General features: G+C 42.5%; 3 protein-coding genes across 5 annotated transcripts in view; 1 reads left to right on the forward strand and 2 right to left on the reverse strand.

Moving 5' to 3' along the window:
- Window positions 1-4286: 4286 nt before the first annotated feature.
- Window positions 4287-16762, reverse strand: LOC109409291 (uncharacterized). The gene is made up of 2 exons (XM_019682731.3): window positions 16548-16762; window positions 4287-5482 (listed from the first exon to the last, which is right to left on the reverse strand). The coding sequence occupies exons 1-2, from the start codon at window positions 16760-16762 to the stop codon at window positions 4429-4431; spliced, it is 1269 nt and encodes a 422-aa protein (XP_019538276.2). The 3' UTR covers window positions 4287-4428.
- A 163-nt stretch (window positions 16763-16925) lies between these two features.
- On the forward strand, window positions 16926-18177 carry LOC109419533 (alpha-ketoglutarate-dependent dioxygenase alkB homolog 4). 2 transcript variants are annotated; one of them, XM_019693752.3, is made up of 3 exons: window positions 16926-17183; window positions 17239-17870; window positions 17936-18177. In XM_019693752.3, exons 1-3 carry the CDS (start codon window positions 16926-16928, stop codon window positions 18144-18146), a joined length of 1101 nt encoding a protein of 366 aa, XP_019549297.3. In that variant the 3' UTR covers window positions 18147-18177. The 2 variants fall into 2 exon arrangements, with proteins under 2 accessions (XP_019549297.3, XP_019549298.3); XM_019693753.3 differs by having other exon boundaries at window positions 17242-17870.
- A 130-nt stretch (window positions 18178-18307) lies between these two features.
- Window positions 18308-21118, reverse strand: part of LOC109409290 (DNA-(apurinic or apyrimidinic site) endonuclease) — a 38029-nt gene continuing 35218 nt past the window's right edge. For both annotated transcript variants that reach the window (XM_029859214.2, XM_029859213.2), the window contains one exon: window positions 18308-19385. In XM_029859214.2, the coding sequence (XP_029715074.1) occupies window positions 18484-19385 (902 nt within the window). In that variant the 3' untranslated portion in view covers window positions 18308-18483. The remainder of the gene's footprint in view (window positions 19386-21118) is intronic.

Raw genomic sequence — 21118 nt, forward strand, 5'->3', positions numbered from 1 at the left:
CGTCCACACAGCAGTCGGAGTGGCGATGGGTACCATCGAAAATGAACGCGGCGGATCTAGCTACCAAATGGAACAATGGTTGTCAGGAGAGGACGAACAACCAATGGTTTCACGGTCCGTCTTTTCTGTACGAGCCCGAAGAACATTGGCCACAGCAGAAAACAAGCATCGTAACCGAAGAAGAACTTCGGCCTATCCACACAAGTTTGGCACACTTTTCTTCAAGTATGGTCTTCGAAAGATTCAACAGATGGTCCAAATTACTTCGTGTTGCTGCGTACGTACTTCGTTGGATCTCAAACCTTAAAAAGAGCAGAAACAAAGAGCAACCGGAGCTGTGATACCTCACCAGCAACGAATTACTAGGAGCAGAAGAGGCTTTGCTTAAAACGGCTCAGAGCGAGTCTTTTGCAGAAGAAATCGCCATCCTCAACAATAGCCAAGGATCATCCAAGACTCAACACCCAACGGTCAACAAAGCTAGTGTTATCTACAAGAAATACCCGTTCATGGATGAAAAAGGCATTCTGCGAAGTCGTGGCCGAATTGGTGCTGCACCATACGCAACAATGGCAGCTAAGTTTCCAATCATCTTGTCTAAGCAACACGTAATCACATTCCTTATAGTGGACTGGTACCATCGTTGCTTTCGGCACGCTAATCGCGAAACGATATTCAATGAAATGCGTCAACGTTTCGATATATCCGCTCTTCGACGGTTATTGGACAAAGTTGAACGAGCGTGCATAATTTGCCGCCTTACGAAGGCGACTCCGAGGCCACCAATCATGGCGCCACTTCCCAAGATGCGTCTAACGGCGTTTATTCAACCGTTCACTTACACTGGATTGGACTATTTTGGGCCACTCTTAGTACGAGTGGGCAGGAGCAATGTGAAGCGCTGGGTGGCGCTCTTCACCTGCCTCACCATCAGAGCAGTGCACATTGAGGTTGTGCACTCTCTAAGCACCGAATCGTGCATCATGGCAGTCCAGCGATTCGTAGCACGCAGAGGTCACCCAAGAGAGTTCTGGTCAGATAACGCTACCTGCTTCCAAGGCACAAGCAACGAATTGGAAGTACACAACAAATCTATGACCGAAACGTTCACTACTTCGCAATGTTCTTGGAAGTTTATCCCACCTGCGGCTCCACATATGGGAGGCGCATGGGAGAGGCTTGTGAGGTCAGTGAAGGTAGCTATTAGAGCTGCGTTAGAAACTCCACGTAAACCGGACGACGAGATTCTGGAGACTATTCTAGCAGAAGCTGAAGGGATGATCAATTCGAGGCCGCTTACATACGTTTCTTTAGATTCAGCTGATCAAGAAGCTTTGACACCCAATCATTTTCTGCTGGGAAACTCTTCTGGGTCAAAATTCTTGTACACTGAGCCACTGGACAATCGAGCAGTTTTGAGAAACAGTTGGAAACTAGCTAGGCGCATCACGAACGAAATTTGGCAAAGATGGCTTAAAGAATACCTGCCGGTGATCACTAGGAGGTGCAAGTGGTTCGAGGATGTGAAGGAACTAGAAGTTGGTGACTTGGTGCTGGTGGTTGACGGAACGATGAGGAATCAATGGGTGCGAGGTCGGGTAGAAGAAATATTTCCTGGAAGAGACGGACGAGTACGACAAGCATTGGTACGGACATCAACGGGAACTTTACGAAGAGCAGCGGTGAAACTGGCTGTACTCGATGTCGCAGAGAGAAGTAAACCAAGTTCCAGTTCTTCTGGTGTTCTGGAGCCTCACGATGGTTTACGGGCGGGGGTATGTTGCGACAAAATCCTGTCCCACGGCAACACTGTCGACGTTGGTTCTATTGTCAACTCTGACGTGAGGTTCGACAAAACATCACCGAAGATGACTAGCTAAAAGGATGATAGAACAACAAAACCCAAAGTGAATTCCAGTTATGCTATACTATATCCAACTATTCTACGGTGAAATAATTGAATTATCTCTTAATTATTATAGTTACTAAAGTTATATTTACAGCTATTTACAGTTTCCAAAACCTAATCCTAAACTACTTCGCGATATTCAGTTTCATTCGTTGAACTATTACTATTGTAAGTACGAGTAGAGTAGAAGTGAATTGTAGCTAATGATATTGTGTCCCTAGATCTACGTTTATCCAATTGGAAGGCTGCGCTTATCCTATTCCACTTCCAGATAAAAAAACCAAATTTGTAAGTTGAATTGAACTTCCACTGTAAAAAACTTAAACTAAAATAAACATTATTTGCAGCTTAAAGCACACTAACATAAAAAGGTGTTTGCTAAACGGAGTTGGTGACATAACCCAACAAGTGGACATCTGGTTATCTGGAAAGAAGTATTTCAGACGGCATCGTATGTTACACTGATGGCTCCCTTCTCGAAGGTCGAGCAGGTGCTGGTGTTTATTCTCGTGAGCTAAGGCTGTATCAGTCTTATTCACTTGGTAGACACTGCACCGTTTTTCAGACCGAAATCTTTGCTCTTATGTGCGGAGTGCAATCAGCACTTCAGCAGCACGTAATGGGCAAAGTAATATACTTCTGTTCAGATAGCCAGGCTGCTATTAAAGCACTTGCTTCGGCCAACTCCAGGTCGAAGATAGTTATCGCTTGTCGAACTCAAATCGAGGAGCTGAATTCAGCAAACGCTGTTCACCTTCTATGGGTACCTGGTCATTCTTCCATCGCTGGAAATGAATTGGCTGATGAGTTAGCTCGCTCTGGAGCATCACATGACTTCATTGGCCCTGAGCCAGCTATTCCGATATCGAAGTGTTGGATTAAGCTTCAGATTCACACCTGGGCTGTCACTCAACACAGACAATATTGGAATAGTTTGGAGTCATGTCGTCAAACCAAATTGTATAGTGCTGAGCCATCTCTACGGGTGGCGAAGTATCTAACTAATCTGTCTAAGCAGAATTGCAGCATGCTGGTCAAAGCATTGACTGGCCACTGCCGACTCAGCTATCACATGGCGAATATTCAGCAAGCTGATTCATTTGCATGTGATAGCTGTGAATCCGATTATGGAACTTCGTATCATTTGATATGTAACTGTCCAGTTTTCGCGCAACTGCGTTTCCGAGTATTCGGTAAACACTTATTAAGTGAAACTGACTTCAGAAACCTGAATCTTCAGGATATTCTGTTGTTCTTAACCCGCTGTGGTAAAGAGCTATAGGCTCTCTTTCGCTTTATGCGTTATTACAGTGCCCTTTTCAGGGCGCTGTTTGAACCCATTGTGGTACGCTTGTGCGTTAGTACCCTCTTCCAGGGTATTTTTCCTATTTCCCTACCTGTCCCTATCCCCATCCAAATCCTTTTTCCTTCCTTTTCCCTCAGGTAGATGATGAAATAGGCTGTTATTTTGGCGATGGCACAAATGTCCCAAATGGAGGATAACGTGCCTCTGGAGCCGGCCTTCTGATACCTGATACCTGACTCCAGCAGTCCATTAGAGGGGCCTCATCGAGCTCGCCCTCGTCTGGCAACGCGGCCTCGAGATTCTGCGCGTATGTTGAGGCGACATCCGGTTGTTTCAGTCGCTCTAGGTTTGTATCGTGGCGATCGTCGATACACCGTACATTGATGAGTTTTGGGCGCAGTTTGATCATCACCAGATAGTGGTCGGAGTCAATGTTGGCGCCACGATAGGTCCTGACGTCGATAATGTCGGAGAAGTGCCGTCCGTCAATCAGAACGTGGTCGATTTGAGTCGATTCCGTCTGCTGTGGTGATCTCCAGATGTAACGATAAGGGAAGCTGTGTTGCAAAAAGGTGCTACGTATGGCCATATTTTTGAAGGCGGTGAAATCAATGAGTCGTGGGCAACAGTGTTATTGTTTTGTCCATTTCTTGCAACTTAAACAACACAGTTACCCAAAGTTTTGCTCAAACAGCATAAAATTAGAAACGGAGAATTCACCTTCTCACCATACAAAAATTCAGCTCATTTCATCATCAAATCTAGTACTTCACAGAACGTGTCCCATGAGGCCAAGGATTTTCTCAGGGACACCCTTGCGCCTTAAGGGGTTCCCACAGGTTTTTGTGATTGAGATGGTCAAAAGCTTTTCCGTTATCAATGAACACCAGCTAGAGAGACTCTTGGAATGCATTGGTTTGCTCCTGGAGGATACGGAAATTGGTATATAAGAATGAGACACGGATCTCCGATCCTCGGTTCGAAAGTTGGTTGGAAAGCGATATGTTATGGGTGTTAGAAAGGGCAAAAATAAAGTATTTTCTTTCAAAATAAATAATTAGTCAATAAAACTTACGTTCATCAGCTACCTGTTGAAATACAAACATTTATTACTTTACATCGCTCAGCACGCTACCGACCTACCTGTTAATCTGGTTGCGTGCGATCTCGAAGCAACGACGTCTACAAACGCGACTTACCGCCCTTTACCGTCTTATGGCTGATATGTCGCCACCAGTCGGATCTCCATTAGCTGATCTAACGTGTAGGTTGTCGTTATCAATGCGCCGCCCGGTGACGAGGGAGTGTTGAGCCTCCGAAGCTTCAATTTCATAGACGGACAGTGTTCACTATCGCCATCATCGACACGTTCCACAAACGCCAGATAAGAGAGGCGATCTTCCGCCGTCAGCCGATAAGCGATGATGTCATTTACGCTCGGGATGGTTATGGCGGGAAAATTTATCAACACTTCCTGAAGGTTGTTCCAGAAATCCTCTCCTGTGTAGTTGGAGAGGAAATTTTCCTTTGCCTCGTCTAGCTCAGAGTCCCAGGTCGGGGAGGGAGCGCGGATCGTGTTGGCTTCTATGAGTTCTTGTTTGACCGCTAGGGATTTCTTTTGTTTTCGCTTCGATTGTTTAGTATGGGAATTGACCACAGTTTGGTCCATGTTCAGATCATCCAGGTAATCAGGGATCGGAGGGGGGCAATCATCATTTAGAGGCATTGGTTCCGAAGGTTGAATAACGGCTTTTACTACACGGGCCACAGTACTCTTATTGAGATTACGATAGGGTTCATTTTTTGTTGGAATTTCATCTTCGTCGCCACTCGCAGCATCTTTACTGAACCGGATATGTTGGGAAGCAATCCCGTTTTCTTTGACAATTGCAGGAACCTTACCCTTGCCGTATGTTTTCACGACCACTTTCTGAGGGGTGACTTGTTCTTGCACCTTCTTCGATTTCCGCTTGCGAATACGCTTTCTTTTGGGCTTCGGTATTTCCTCAACGGTTTCATCTTTTTTCATGGATTCTAGTCCAACGAATATTTTGGGCAGTACATCCGTATCATCATCATCCTCATCGTCACTTTCAGATCCAGAACTTGAGGACGTTTCTCTGAGCATAGGTTTAACATTAGGGCTCGGTTCGCGTTTCCGTTTTCCATTCTGATTTACAACGGAAGCACGTGACCCATCTTTTGCCGCCACTCGTTTTGGCGCGTAAATTTCCTGAGTGGCTTTCAAACTGGTCGAAGTGTGTACCCTGTCAAAATGTAGAACAGTTATAAGGGAAATGAGTACTCAATCGTCTGGGCGGCACTCAGTGAGGCGGTAGCTCACAGTGGGCAAAAATGAAAACATTTGAAATGAGTGCCATATTGAAAATTCTCTCAGTTCAAGTCAGTCTTGTCAGAATTTTCTCGACACTGCGTACCGTTGTACAAATAGAGTTATTGCGGTAAAATAGAAAAAATCCAACGGGGTTGCGGTGGTTTCGACCGCCGCAGTCGTTCCGCAAACGTCAAAAGAGCTCGGTTCACGCTAAAAAGCTCTCACTCACTTGGTTGCCATAAAATCCAAAAATAATGAAAATTATTGTTTCATTTATGGTTTATGTAATCGCAATTGCTACCACAACATGTAACTTATTTCTAAACTATATTAGGTGTAGTTTTAGCACTTTAGTATGCAGCTGTACGCCATTAAACATAATTTAGATTTTCAACTATTTATTTTTGTTTCAAAGTTGTGTGCATACTTTTTGATGTGTGCAGCAGTTTGACGTTTGCGGAACAGGTCTTCTTTGTCTTCTTCACTCCGCCAGGTTGGAAGATTTCTCTGGATAAGCAATAATAAACTATAGAGGACGAATGTCGCTGCTGTTCCCTTTGTTCTCGCTCGCAAACATGTCGGGTATCTATCTGTCAAACTGCATACTTTTTCGCTTTGACACTTATAGCCCGGCCTATCTCCGCCAGCAAGAGATGTTTCGGCAGCGACGCCAGCGACATTCTTCCTCTATAGTTTATTACCTCTATTGCTGTACAGGAATCACACTCGTATCACATGTCTGTCCGAGGTATTTCAGGCCAAACATTTCAATAGGTCCTATCTGCATTTGAGAGGCTCTCTTTGTTCACTTTCTCTTTCAATTATTGCAATGTAATGGTACACTTGCAAATCAAAAGACGATTGTTTTGACCATCGTTCAATGCAAGGAGACAATGATAATACAAATAAACAGCTGAGATATTAACGAAAGAGAGGGAAACCAAAGAGAGCCTCTCTTCTGCAGATTGGACCTTTAGACATGTTTGGCCTGATTTATAACAAATTTTGAAAACAACGTATAATCAATGGTGTAGCACTGAGAGAGGAGACAGCTCACTGACAGCCACGATGTTTACATTTCTTCTTCTTGTTTGTACAACTTTGGGCGCCGCACAATGGTTTGAAAATATAAAATTGGTCAAAAATGATTTTCATATTGAGTTCGCTGCTACAAACCATGAACAATTAATGGATTCGTGGCGCTGGTTCGGGAAAACTGACCATCATTATTTTATCTTTTTTAATTACAAAAAAACGGAGCCGTATTTTAAAAAGAAATTTTGGAAATTTGACCACCTTACACCATCAATGTGCGATTTTCAGTTGGGTGCGCGGTGACAGTTTGTGACAGGTCCTCCCCAAGTTACACCTGAGAGAGAGGAGACAGCTGGCTTCGATTGCGTGCTACTTAATGTCAAGGACCCAAGTAACACACTTGTCACCGAAAATTCACGGCGGCGCAGGTTTATGTTGCGCAAAAGTCACTGTGACTTACTTCTAGCAAGTAAGTGTTTATTTGTTAGAAGTAAGTCACGGTGACTTCTGCGCAACAAAAACCTGCGCCGCCGTGAATTTTCGGTGACAAGTGTGTTACTTGGGTCCTTGACCTTAAGTAGCACGCAATCGAAGCCAGCTGTCTCCTCTCTCTCAGGTGTAGCATTGATTATCTGTCGATTTCAAAATTTGTTACTGATTTATTCTTTTTCGCTGTTGGAACATATTCAGGCCAAACATTTCTATAGGTCCTAAGTGCAGATGAGAGGCTCTCTTGAGGCCTCCTCTCTTTCGATTATAACGTGATTGTATTTACAAATTTTGGTTTACTTCTTGCGTCGGAAGGTAGATTAAACAATCCTTTTCCGATCTACACATCACAAATTGTCAAAATGTCCACTGTGACACCGTAATAATTTAAAGAGAATCGGAACAAAGAGCCTCTCTTTTGCAGATTGGACCTTTAGATGTTTGTCGTTTGGCAGCATCCATTTATTACGTAACGCTAAAATCGACATATTTTGACCCCCCCCCCCCCCCCTCCCCCCTCCGTAACGCTTTTTTGTATGAAAATCCTAAAATTATTGTATGGACCGTAACGCTCGGCTATACTCTCCACCGCTCCCCTTAGAGCTTTACGTAATTTGTGGACGGCGCCTTTGACAGTTCATTTATATTGTGGATTTGGAAGAAAACCGAAGAACGAGCATTGCCCAAACTTCAGTGCATTAATGGCCGAGTTAATGGCCCGTTTACATATGTGCTAATTCAGAGCGACAATACATTTTAAAGCAGTATTGGCGTTAAATTAGCGTAATGCCTGATTTACACGGAGAAATTGACTAAGTCAAGTCTTGATTTAAGTCAATGGAAAATGCCCAATTGAATGCGAATTGAACGTGTAAACACCACCGTTCATCTCAGTTGAGCAACTGACTTGACTTGAACGAAAGTTGAACATGTTTAACTTTTTTGTTGAAGTCAAACGAAATCATCTTACTTGCCCCGTCTGAACACGCGATTCATGTGAGTTGAATTCAAGTCATCTTTTAAATGAGCTGAATTCGATTCAGTTTGCTTACGCACTGCACGAGTTGAACAATGTAAACACTTGCCTCAACTGAGATGCATTCAAGAGCATGTAAGTGGACACTCAAGTCATTTGCTCAGTCTAAACACGTCACTCCATTGGATTGAACATGTTTCAGAAGTTTGCAACTCAGATGCTCGTTTCATTTGAACAGTAATGTGAACACTTTTTAGCTTAGGACTGTGTCCGATACACGATACCCCAGTCCGTGCGGGTTGTGGGGACGCAGAGTGCTCTCGGTCTCTAGTAGCAACAACCAGTACACTCTAACATTCCTTTCCCTTCCCAGCTTGGTCGGCGCCGTTATTGATCGAATATGCATGAGCTGCTAAAATTGCACTTTGAGAATAAGTGGAATGTCCAAGCCCTTTATTCAGTTGGATCTTAGTGCAATTGGTACCAGTTCAGATCAATCACGGAGGAGCAACCATTGACATGTATAGTCAGAATTGATCGTTTTGATCGTCGATCGAAAAACTGGCTTGATACTGTAGGGTTTATTGGGTGATTGATGGTTATGGTTTCCTATGGCAAAGAATCGATTCCAGGCTCCAAAGAGAATCACATCGAACCCCCAATTTAACCCTAGTCGTGCATTAATGTCATTATGACCCAGACGGACACGGTGAGCGTGCATTATGTCCGCGTGATGAGTGCCAGCAAATGCACGAAAAAGGTTAAGCCATAGTTTATTTATATCCTTAAACTCTGTGCAAACTATTGTGTGAAATTTTCACTGGAACAAGGGAAAAATGAATTTGGGTTATTGCAATGGTATTTTTTCGTTGACTTGACAGTCAAATAAACAAATTGAAATAAGACGAAGTCAAAGTTTGCTTTGACCAAAATTTCAGTTCAAGTACATTTTTATAGCATCGGAACAAAGCTATAAATTTAAATATATTTAATCGTATGCATACTCATATTAAATATTATTATTGAAGTGATCACCCCCGTGGTCCGATACGTTTCGTCTTCGACTCATCAGTACAAAGCAGTGCCACTTGCACCGCTAAGCAGACGTATTATCTAGCAGAGCCTCGTACTCACTTAGTACTCTCTTAGCTCAAGTAAACGAATATGCGGAAGATGGGTTGCCTTCCAAAATGCACTATGTCGTTCTGATGAGATTGTGAGGTGTATACCAAGCTTGTCCTTTATTATATGGTGCATACCCGCCTCATCCTTGCTGCCTGCCAGGTCAAACAGACAAGTTGATTATGTTTGCAACACAACTCAGTGGTTGGCGGCTTGGCGCCAGTTCGGTAGAAACACTCGACCAGCGCAAACATCAGTTCCAGCGGTGGAGTCGCAAGCGGGTAAGAGTATCAAGGTTCCCCGTTGGGTGATTCCTCCTATTAGTAATTGGATATTTACATTGGCGATCCTGCCAGGAGTATTTTTGACCAGCTGCTGGTCATAAACAAATCAGAAGAAATAGGAGGAATTACTCACTGTGGGAAGCCAACAAAAAGTTTTTTTTTGTGAGGTGCGTAATGAAAACCACCAGTTAGCAAGTATGTAATGAAGACTGCTTGCGGGAAGTGTGTAATGAAAACCGCTTCCCAGAGACGTGTAATGAAAACCGTCTCTGAGTAGTAAAGAAAACTACTCCATGAAGTGTGTAAAGAAGACCACTTCAGAGATGAGTAAAGAAAACCATCTCAATTGAAAATTGAGCTTTCAAAATAACTGAGCAGTAACGAAAACTGCTGGAGCCCGTTGTGAAGGCTCGGTCGGTAGAACGGAAACACAGGGAAGGTAACGAAAACCAACCTAAAATAGCAGCTGCATTTGTGCCGGTAGAGGCCGGTAATCGTAGGAGCAGTGACTGATGTTCGAAATGATGATGATCACAGTGATCGAAGTGATGATGATCACAGACAAACAGATTATGTGATGTTGATCACAGACAAACAGATGATGTGAATATGATCACAGACATGCAGATGATGTGATGGTGATCACAGACAACCAGATGATAATCACAGACAAAAAGATGATGTGATGTTTATCACAGACAAACAGATAATGTGGTGGTGATCACAGACAAACAGATAATGATCGCATACAAACAGATGATATGATGATCGATCAAACGATCACGATCACGATCAATTCTGACTATACATGTCAATGGTTGCTCCTCCGTGATTGATCTGAACTGGTACCAGTTGCACTGTGATCCAACTGAATAAGGGGCTGGGACATTCCACTTATTCTCAAAGTGCAATTTTAGCAGCTCATGCATATTTGATCAATAACGGCGCCGGCCAAGTCCTTATAGTCAGCTGGGAAGGGAAAGGAATGTTAGAGTGTACTGGTTGTTGCTACTAGAGACCGAGAGCACTCTGCGTCCCACAACCCGCACGGACTGGGGTATTTGTTAGACGGAAAGGATGGGAGATCTGGGAGTCACCGTTGGGTCAGTGATGCGATCCATGGATAGGGGTTATTTATAGTTTTCGTGATAGATTGTGTGGTGAATAAGGTGAATAAGGTCAAGCGGCACAGCACGCTTTGGTTGCATAACTTATAGGCGTTATATATACACTGTGCTGTGAGTGGAAGTTGGAAGGGAGGGAAACGACTTTTTTCAATTCGTTTCTGGTTCTAGCGATGGCTATGAACATATGAATATACATGAGTTGTATATGTAGAGAAGAGAGAGTGAGAGCAAGTGGATAGAAAGATACAAAGTAGGATGAAAAGGACGGGCCAGGGATTGAACCCATGAGCTTCTGCATACGAATCAGAAGCGGTAGCCACTAGACCACCAAGCCCGTTACAACAAACAGATGATGATGATGATCACAGACAAACAGATGAGATGGTGATGATCCAGAGAAAAAATGGATGATGCTTAAAATTGTTATTATATGTGTTTTAATGATTACTGTAGATCTGAGCTGATGGCATGACTTCTGAAGATTTATTGAATAAACGAGGGCGTCCGATGAGCATGAAACTCTTTACATACATTTGTGCATGATATTGAACTGTATTTGATTGCTTGATATGCCTATAGATGTCAAGACCTATATGTAGTATCCAGAACTGTCAGAAAATGGTTTAACAGTATATTTAACAGTTCAATTATTGTCGCGCTTATCTTAGATTCTCAACAAGCTGCGTTCGAAACGCGCAGCATCAGATCGCGCCAGACCGCGCCCGTATGATTTACACACGGTGTGCACCTTGGCTAAAACTGTTTTTGCAGCCGCCGGATGGGAGCTGTCATGGATAATCAGCCGCCGTATGGGTCCATTCAAATATTACGTAACGCGAAATTTGTTAATTCTAGACCCCTCCCTCCCCCACGTAACAACTTTTGTATGGAGAATTTTGAAATTTTGTATAAAGCGTAACACAGTGGTAGACCTCCTCCCTCCCCTCTTAGCGTTACGTAATATTTGAACGAACCCTATACAAATCAAACGGGGCGCAATCTTTCCGCGATAAACGACGGCTGGTTGAGATCGTCAACATCTGAGTGATTAAGCTGGGATGCACAATATTTATAGGATTTGATATCAGCGCCGCTTGCAGAATTGTTGGTCATGTGGTGCTCATAGTGGTGCGGTCATATTTTGTCATACTTGATGAGAAAGAAGAAGACACGCGTTTCACAGATTTATCTTGCAAGGCACAATATTCATTCAAGAAAGTTGCCCAAAGTGCAACTCGGTAGAAGTCGTACAATATTCATGCATTGTTATTGACGTCGCCCCACTAAATCGGTGTTCGCTAGTTGGACTAACGAGCGGAATTTTTAGCGAACTGAATATCATTCACTGTTAAAATATTTAAAACTTAAATAATAATTTTTAAAACTAACTCAATTGCATATTGATTTCTACAATACTCATTGAATCCGCCGTCGAGAACATAAACAAAACTCTCAAGTTCCAGCTGCAGCACCAAGCAAGACTTCCTCCTGCAAAAAAGTCAAGTTTCACCAAAAGTTTCCACGAAATCCCATTGATTTCGGGAGCGTATGTTATCTACATGATGTTGGCATTGAAAGTGCCACGCGAGTGGTGGGTTTTCCTAGAAAAGGAAATGACTTTGTAAATTTAATTGGAAAACAAATATCTCCGTACACTGAAAGGAGCCTTGCAGTAATGACAAGCACAAACATGTTTTTAAATTTACCATGGCAAAACATGATCATCGACCCACCAACGTATCTTGTGTGCGTTTTGTTTCTTCTCACATCAACTGGTTCGATAGCTGAGTGGTAGCGTGCGAGCCTGGTGATGTCAAGATTCTTGGTTCGAATCCGGTTGCCAACAGAAACTTTTTTTAATTGAAAATCGAGTCCATGGTAAAATTGAAAACATAATTCTGTTGAATTAAAACGAAACTCAGTCTGCACAAATTTAGTGGCGTTGTGCATTTAAATTGACCCTCAGAATAGTAATTTTCACCGCAAGCCGCCGTTCAGTGTAGGGCCGACCTGCCACAAAAAAAAAATACTAAAACTTTTACATTTATTTCTAACATAACCTGTTAGAAGATGCATGTTTGTTTCAAAAATGGATTGAATTTGCTCCAAATGTGACGTTCGATTTGCTCCAAACAGTTTTATTTTTGTTTTAATGCAAGTTTACCTGAAATATTTTTGATTTTACCATGTTTTTATTCTGCGTGATGCACATTAAAAGACTATTAAACGGACCATAAAATCGAAATTAACGTGGTTTATGGTATTATATGTTGCAGGCAAAATTGTCTAATTTCTACCCTTTTGTAGAAGACACGAATATAATACGATGTACTGGCAACAATCCAAGGGGAATGACATATCCTTTTCTAACCGGAATATCCGCATCTATCCGTTTCTAACCGTCGCTAACCGCGTCTAACTTCTGCTCACTTAGCAGCTCGCTTAGCAACGGTTAGCGACGGTTAGAAACGGATAAATGCGGATATTCCGGTTAGAAAAGGATATGTCATTCCCCTTGCAACAATCTATGGTTTCGTACATTTTTGCATAGAGACGGAAAGATCACAACTTGTTGCAGATGCAAGTATCAACATAGGTATGCTTCCTATGCATAAAAAAAGATAGTTGCAACCATGGTTTGAATGTGTCGGATTTGAAGTAAATTTGGGGAAATAGGATGCAACCGTTTTATTAGATGGATGAGTAGCAAGGGTTGTAGAAGAATAATCGATGCAGCAAAGAGCAAAGACGATGATATTTGAAAGAAATTGAAAAAGTATTATCTGTATTGTATTGTAATTATAATTGCAGAGTAATGGAGCAATAAAATGCGTTTTCTGAAACCAGTACAACACATTGAGATGTTTAGAACAATACTAAATAACTTAGAGCAATTCTGTGTATAGGCAAATCTGACGGAAGCTAACGATTCCTCCGCATCTGGTGGCAGGAATGAGAACCCTACGAAAAACGTGACTCCGCAAAAAAAAAAAATGCCATGGCGCAGCATAGCCAAAGTGCACTTTTTTTTCACTTTTTTCGTATCGAATTCCGCATCGTAGAGAAACAAACGAGCACTTTTTGGAAAGAAAATTTAATTCTCTTTCAGATGCGCTTAGATCTGGTAGCTACTTACGAACAATTTATGTGATTAATTTGAGGAGCTCTTGTTATGTCCCCGGCGGGTGATCTTCCGGATTTTTGTTAGCTGGCCAATCTGGTATCTGCCGGCGTGAATGATGATACAGTGAGGATTCGCTCGTTGGGTCACGACTGCGCCCCGATTAGCGAATCGTGTTCGTTCGTTGGGGCAACTGACAACTGATCAAAATGCTCTAGACACACGCAAGTGATGAGAAATACGTCACGAAACATTCACATACTTGCACAAACGTTCTTTATATAGGAGCTGCGGTGCGACGGCGGTCAGACGTCAAACTCGTTTTGACATCGATTTTGACATTGACAGTGCTTTTTAATTGGGTTTTGCCCCAACCTGGGACGGGACCCGTTAGGTGCTAGTGCAAATACGAAACCATTTGCCTGTCAAAAAAGACCACTTCTGATTGGTCGATTTGACAAAAGCAGCGTTGTGCCGCGTTACATTCGTTTACAAGAGGGCACTCTGTTGTTGAGTTAGCCGTGTTGCTAGTAGTCACGGGTTTTTTAAACCTCGTATGATTCATAATTAAAAACTAACAACATTAATCGTTTTTCTCACTTTCTGTGCTGCTATTATCCGGAACTTGACATGGTGAAATGAAGTGCAAAACGATACATTATGGGCGCAGTGATGTGTATCATTCTGGGCTTCATTTTTACTAATTTTCGAAGAATCCGAAGGTTTGCCGGCAAGGGATGGAAGTCTGTATGTGAGATCCACACGAGGAAGATCAGATTGTTTTCAAACTCATTCTTTAAAGTAGAATGCTAAATAAAACTAGTCAACAAGTTTTGATTGATTTGCATATGAAAAGTGTTGGCAACACTAGAGCAACCCTCGTATGAACAGTAACAGAAAGAATAAGAGGGCTTGTACCAATGAGCTGTCACGTCCCGTCCCAGGCCCCAACCAGTGAACATTTAACTATCGAGGCAGTCCATCTAACGAGCCGCCAACGAACGAATCGGGACTGTAATGGGAGCCATTGAAAAGGGAAAATAGCAACTTCTAGAGCAAAAAAAATGAGTAAAATTTGACGACAAAAAAAAAATTGGCCATTTTATGTAAACAAACGATTTTCTCCTTATCTCAACAAGCGCCTCTACAATTGGGGGTAATCCGAATTAGTCTATCGCAATTCGAAGAAGTCACTTCAGAAACCTCCGAAAAAATCTGATAGGTTTATAGCGTTGTTTAATTTGACAACAGCGTCAGGTATCGTTGTTTTTGATGATTTTTAAGCTGGAAAACTGAGTAAAGATTTACCGAGAAAACCACATTTTAGTGTGGAATGCTTTTTTTAGAGAAGAAGGAGAATGTGAGGTGTACACCAAGCTTGTCCTTTATTATATGGTGCATACCCGCCTCATCCTTGCTGCCTGTCAGGTCAGACAGACAAGTTGATTATGTTTGCAACACAACTCAGTGGTTGGCGGCTTGGCGCCAGTTCGGTAGAAACACTCGACCAGCGCACACATCAGTTCCAGCGGTGGAGTCGCAAGCGGGTAAGAGTATCAAGGTTCCCCGTTGGGTGATTCCTCCTATTAGTAATTGGATATTTACAGAGATCAAACGAGATCGAAACTTGAGGCGGCTTTCTGGCCTACCACAGCATTGTGGTCAACAGAAAATGGTTAAACCAACTGTGCCAAGTGCACATAATCAATTTTACTTAAGACTGTGTCCGATACAATTTTGAAAAGCCAACCATCTGTCGCACAGTTGGTTACTTGAGCTAAGAGAGTACTAAGTGAGTACGAGGCTCTGCTAGACATTACGTCTGCTTAGCGGTGCAAGTGACACTGCTCTGTACTGATGAGTCGAAGACGAAACGTATCGAACACAGTCCTAAGTAAGATTGGTTATGTGCACTTGGCACATTTGGTTTAACCAATTTCTGTTGACCACTTTTTAGCTGCTAATAAAATTGGCATGACAAATTCAGAAGCTGGATTTTTTTATGATGAGATGATCAATTTTCCATTTCTGCAATGAAATGGTGCAAACAGCGTGGATATTATGATTTCTTTAGTAAGAACAAATAGTCTCGACACTCTGTATCTGTTTTTACTCAATAAATCTTTGGAGACGAACCAGCTTCGGGCTGAAAGTCTCGGCAATAAAGACACAAAAATACTGCATACTTTTCCGCTTTGACACTTATATCCCTGCCTATCCCCGCCAGCAAGAGATGTTGCAGCGGCGCCGCCAGCGACATTCTTCCTCTATTGTTTATTACCTTTTATTATTTAAACTATTTTTTTTTATAAAATTCAACACATGTCACAAACAGACGTAATACTGTGGTAATTCCCATCGTACACTGATTTTACTATCTATATGTGGCTAAGATTGAATTCGGAAAATGATCATCGAAGTGTATGTCTGTGAAAATAGGGCTGATAGTAGCTTAAGTAGCAGAACTAGTCACCGGTCCGTCTTACCCCCACCTCCCCTAGAGCAGAGAGTAAAAAATTCGAAGATTGAAAGTGAAGATTGACATTCTCATTTTTTCATTCGTGTTTGGCCACATCCATTGTCAGCTGAATGCCTCTCTTTTTTCATTCAATTCTCTGTCACGAATATTTTTTCGCACGTCGTAAAATGCCCAATTTCTGTTAACAAACGCACAATCCGACTTAATGGACAAACAGAGAACATAATTAATATTCTAATTATCTAACTAAAATTTTAAACTCTGATTGAGAGCTTGCGTGAGTGCAAATTGAGTTCCATACGATAATATTTACAGATTTGCCCACTGTGAATGTTTTAGATCTAATCAAAATTTGAATATGTACCTTAGCAAGTCGCTTTCTCTTATAACATCCAGATTGTCGTCTTCCAGGAACAAAACACCATCGCCGTTGGTAAGATAAATTTCATTTAAATCGAACACAGAACTGACATGTTTCACCAAGCAGGAAATCGATTTCCACTTGTCTCGTTTGCCGACAAACACTTTTTGGCGCTGATCAGCGAAGAAATCACTCAAATCTATCTGGTACCGTTGCATGGTTATTTTGAAGTAAAGCACAAATCACATGGAAAGTCAAAAAACTTACAAAAAGTAGTTATAAAACTGTAAAACTTTTAAATCGCTGCTTTCGAAAGTCTTGTTTATTTTCAACATCGCGAGTGAGTGGCAGCACATGCTTGGAACTCACAAATAACTGAAGATGGATCACCCTAACCCAAGTGACGTTTCTGCAAATCAACTGTGGCATTTGGGTGCGCGGGTGGAGTGTAAACAAAAGTCCACAGTCAGTGCATGTGAGGTTGCGAAATTTTGGTCAAAATTTGTGATCTTCTCCATATCTACATCCGCCGCAGCAATGGATCATCCTCGACCGTGCGGTTGCAAAGGGCGTCGGACCTGCCTCAGCTGCGAGAAGGATTTCGAAATAGAACGAGTGGATTTTCTTAAGCTGTTTAAGGTAAACGTTCCATAATCTGGTGCGTAGAACCCATGACTAACGTTTCCGGTTTCAGCAGGATTGTGAAGCTTATTCCTTCTGTCCCCGGTGCAATAAGATCTACCCAGGATGGGACACGGCTAAAGTAATGGCTGAGCATGATCAGAGTCATGGTGGTGATCCGGGAGAAGACTACCCCGGAGTGTACATTGATCTGGACTTTCTGTCCGAGTCGGAGGAAGCGGAACTGATGAAGGGTATAGATGAGATGCCTTGGGATATGTCCCAGAGCGGCCGTCGGAAGCAAAACTTTGGTCCCAAGACCAATTTCAAGAAAACTAAGATCAGAGCGGGAAACTTTGATGGATTCCCTAAGTTTTCGGAATGTGTGCAGCGGAAGTTCGATCAAGTCCCACTGATGCGAGGATTTCAATCGATAGAGCAGTGCTCGCTGGAGTACACCCCGGAAAGGGGAGCTTCTATCGATCCGCATATTGACGATTGCTGGATCTGGGGCGAAAGGATCGTTACGGTGAACTTTTTAAGCGATTCGGTGTTGACTATGTCCAGGTATCGAAAGGAAGATGGAAAGAATCGATACAATTTAGATTTTGTCGATCGGTACAGAGATAAACTGATCAGTGATCTAGTGGACGAGGCCGCAATGGACCGGTTTGATGACCGGATAGTTAGAATTCCGATGCCGAGGTTTGTATTGTAGCATTAGTATTTAGTTTCGTTAACACTGATTTCTATTTCAATTTGCATTGCAGGCGTTCGCTTCTGATTCTTTATGGACCGCCAAGATACCAGTGGGAACACTCAGTCTTACGTGAGGATATAGTAGATCGTAGGGTTTGTTTGGCTTATCGGGAATTCACTCCCATGTATTTGGAAGATGGCAGCGAGTACAACAAGAGTGAAGAAATTTTCCGATTAGCTAAAAACTTTTGGAACCATTCGGAGGTATACAGTAGTAGTTGAATAAACCATGTTTTGTTATATCTTAACCTTATTGATACCTAGGTCAATTAGAATCTATAAGAAAGAATTACCTTTTGAAATCTGTTTACACAAATTTCAGTCTCTCATCTATCCCGTTTTTGTCTGTGATATTGAATAACGAATAAATTTGGTTTCCCATCGAGATAGTCCGTATTTCTTTATTGATCCATATGTTAACGGTTAAATATGTCCGCAGACAGAGTAAGCTAAACTTAAAACCTAAAACACTCCGATTAGTCGAACACGTAATAATACCTTACATTTGATGTCGGGTGCCACTTAACTACACAATCGGTATTCAGATCAAACAAAAACATTAAACATTAAGGAACAACGTCAGCGGGCAATGGTCACTGCCATAAACTCCCGATCGGATGACATGGTCCACAACTTTTCCGGTGAAACGTTCGGATGTGATGAAGTAATCCAGCCGCCAGCCCACGTTCTTCGACCGTGCATTTCCCATGTACGTCCAGAAGGTATACGCCCCGGTCTGGTCCGGATACAGTTGTCGGAATGTATCAACGAAGCCCAACGAAAGCAATTTGGTCATCCCAGCTCGTTCCTCCGGTGTGAAACCTGCGTTCTTCTTGTTCGACTTCGGATTGGCCAAATCGATCTCCTCGTGAGCCACGTTCATGTCTCCACACAGGACCACGGGCTTCTTGGAATCCAAATCCTTCAGATACTTGTGGAACTTTTCATCCCACCGCATTCTTTTCGGCAAGGTTACCAGCCCTCGTCCAGCATTCGGAACGTACACACAAACCAGGTAGAACTTTTCGTACTCCGCTGTCAGCAGACGCCCATCCGCATCCTGCTCTTCGTCCCCTAATCCGTAAGTAACGTTAATCGGCATTTTCTTCGAATAGATGGCCACTCCGGCATATCCGCCGGGCTTGCACAACCAGTACGGATGGTAGCCCTTGACCTGGCGTGCCTCCTCCGGTAGCTGATCTTCCATGCACTTGGTTTCCTGAACGCATAAAATGTCCGGTTTTTCATGCTCGAAAAAGTCCAGACCCCCCTTACTGACCCAACTGCGCAAGCCGGCCACGTTCCAGCTGGAAATTTTGAAATTGAACTCCTTGCCACCGGGGATGTCGAAGCTCACGGAAGCGTAGTCGGTGGCCGATTTGTTAACTTTGGGAGCGGCAGGTTTCTTTTCGGCTTTTGGCTTCTTCGCCGGTTCCGTTTTAGCCTTTTTACGTTGGGTAACTGAAAGAAAAAAAATCGAGGGAAATAATTAACATTCTTTGAATACACATCCGTTACATATTCAAACAAACTTACAGGAACGCAGTTTTTCGATAAAAGTTCGTTTACGGCTCAACATTATTGCGAAGCTTGATTAGAGAGAAAATTGTTGAAGTAAACTATCACTAGACAATCTTATAAAATGCAATGAAGGTGGAACGAAAATCTCGCATTTTATATGCTTTTGTGTAGGTACACCTTTGTTATAGGTACCGACCTGTACCGACGATGAATGAGGATGAAGATTGTGTACCTCTCTCATCGCAATGATTACCTATGGCTGCAGAATCATACCGGAAAGAAACTATCGGAATAATTTACCTGTTGGTTTGTTGTAGAAGGGTAAGATAAGGTAGTAACTACAGATAGTAGAGTAATGAATAGAGTATGTGATACTATTATACATCTAAGTAGTCTTGGGATTATCGCTAGAAACGAAGGATAATAGGGGGATTCACTAAACAGATTAATTTGCTGCGTAAGCCATGATTTTCTGGTTATTTGAAATGTTTCATGATTTTGCGAATGAAATAATCAAAGATTGCCTTGGTGATCGCGACGTTTAATCAGTTTAATCAGTTTACGCTGTTAAGTGAATCCCCCTAATAAAATATGTATCTGAAGTGTTAAGACGTGTCAAATCTTTTCTCTGGAATTCCTTCTTATCTGGTTGAAAGAATACCAACAGTGAATGAGTTATTAGAAAGCTGTAGTTAAGGAATAACTTTGGATTACCACATCTGGCGACGAGGAGTAATTGGAAAAAATCCCAGGTATTTGCAGAAAGAAAAATGGAAAAATAATACAATGGCCACCTCCAGGCCAGTTTGACCAGATTGAAACAGTAAGTACAGAACAAGTGATAAGTGCTGTGGAAAAGAGGAACAGGGAAAAAGGCACAACTAGTGCAGTAAAATCTGAATAATCGCTGCATTACGCAGGAAAAGGCGATAGCCGCTGCATTTACGCAGAAAAAAGGCGATAGCCGCTGCATTTACGCAGGAAAAAAGGCGATAGCCGCTGCATTTACGCAGAAAAAAGGCGATAGCCGCTGCATTACGCAGAAAAAAAGGCGATAGCCGCTGCATTTACGCAGGAAAAAAGGCGATAGCCGCTGCATTACGCAGAAAAAAAGGCGATAGCCGCTGCATTTACGCAGAAAAAAGGCGATAGCCGCTGCATTTACGCAGAAAAAAGGCGATAGCCGCTGCATGTACGCAGGAAAAAAGGCGATAGCCGCTGCATTTACGCAGAAAAAAGGCGATAGCCGCTGCATTTACGCAGAAAAAAAAAGACGATAGCCGTTGCATTAGGCAAAAAAGGCGATAGCCACTACTTTTGTAGAAACAATATGTAGCTCGAGGTGTACCACGGCGGATTGGCCATGCAGTGGAATCCCTACCGATGACTGAACCAGGGAATCGATCCGGGGATCTTTCAGTATTCGCGTAATCAGTGGAAAACTAACGAACGTACTATTTAGCGATGTGTATTGCACGGAATCTTCAGTGAACTGTATTAAATATGCAAAGGTATTGTCATGTGTCTCTCTCATTGCCGCCCATAGATGGGGAGACAGATGTACATATACGATTTGCAATAAAGGAATGTTCATTACGAATGCAAACAAAATTATTGTAAAATATGCAATCCTAAAAAAAAAACGCTTTGGCTGTGTGATTGGTATTATTCGA

The sequence above is a fragment of the Aedes albopictus genome, chromosome 2 (genome assembly GCF_035046485.1).
Source record: "Aedes albopictus strain Foshan chromosome 2, AalbF5, whole genome shotgun sequence".
Lineage (NCBI taxonomy): Eukaryota > Metazoa > Arthropoda > Insecta > Diptera > Culicidae > Aedes > Aedes albopictus.

Coding starts and splice junctions, on each gene's coding strand:
- LOC109419533 (XM_019693752.3), top strand. CDS start 16,926: ATGGATCACCCTAACCCAAGTGACGTTTCTGCAAATCAACTGTGGCAT. Junction 17,184..17,238: donor ATTTTCTTAAGCTGTTTAAG/GTAAACGTTCCA, acceptor TTCCGGTTTCAG/CAGGATTGTGAAGCTTATTC. Junction 17,871..17,935: donor GTTAGAATTCCGATGCCGAG/GTTTGTATTGTA, acceptor TTTGCATTGCAG/GCGTTCGCTTCTGATTCTTT.
- LOC109409291 (XM_019682731.3), bottom strand. CDS start 16,762: ATGCAACGGTACCAGATAGATTTGAGTGATTTCTTCGCTGATCAGCGC. Junction 5,483..16,547: donor AGAGAAAGCGACTTGCTAAG/GTACATATTCAA, acceptor ACATTTTGACAG/GGTACACACTTCGACCAGTT.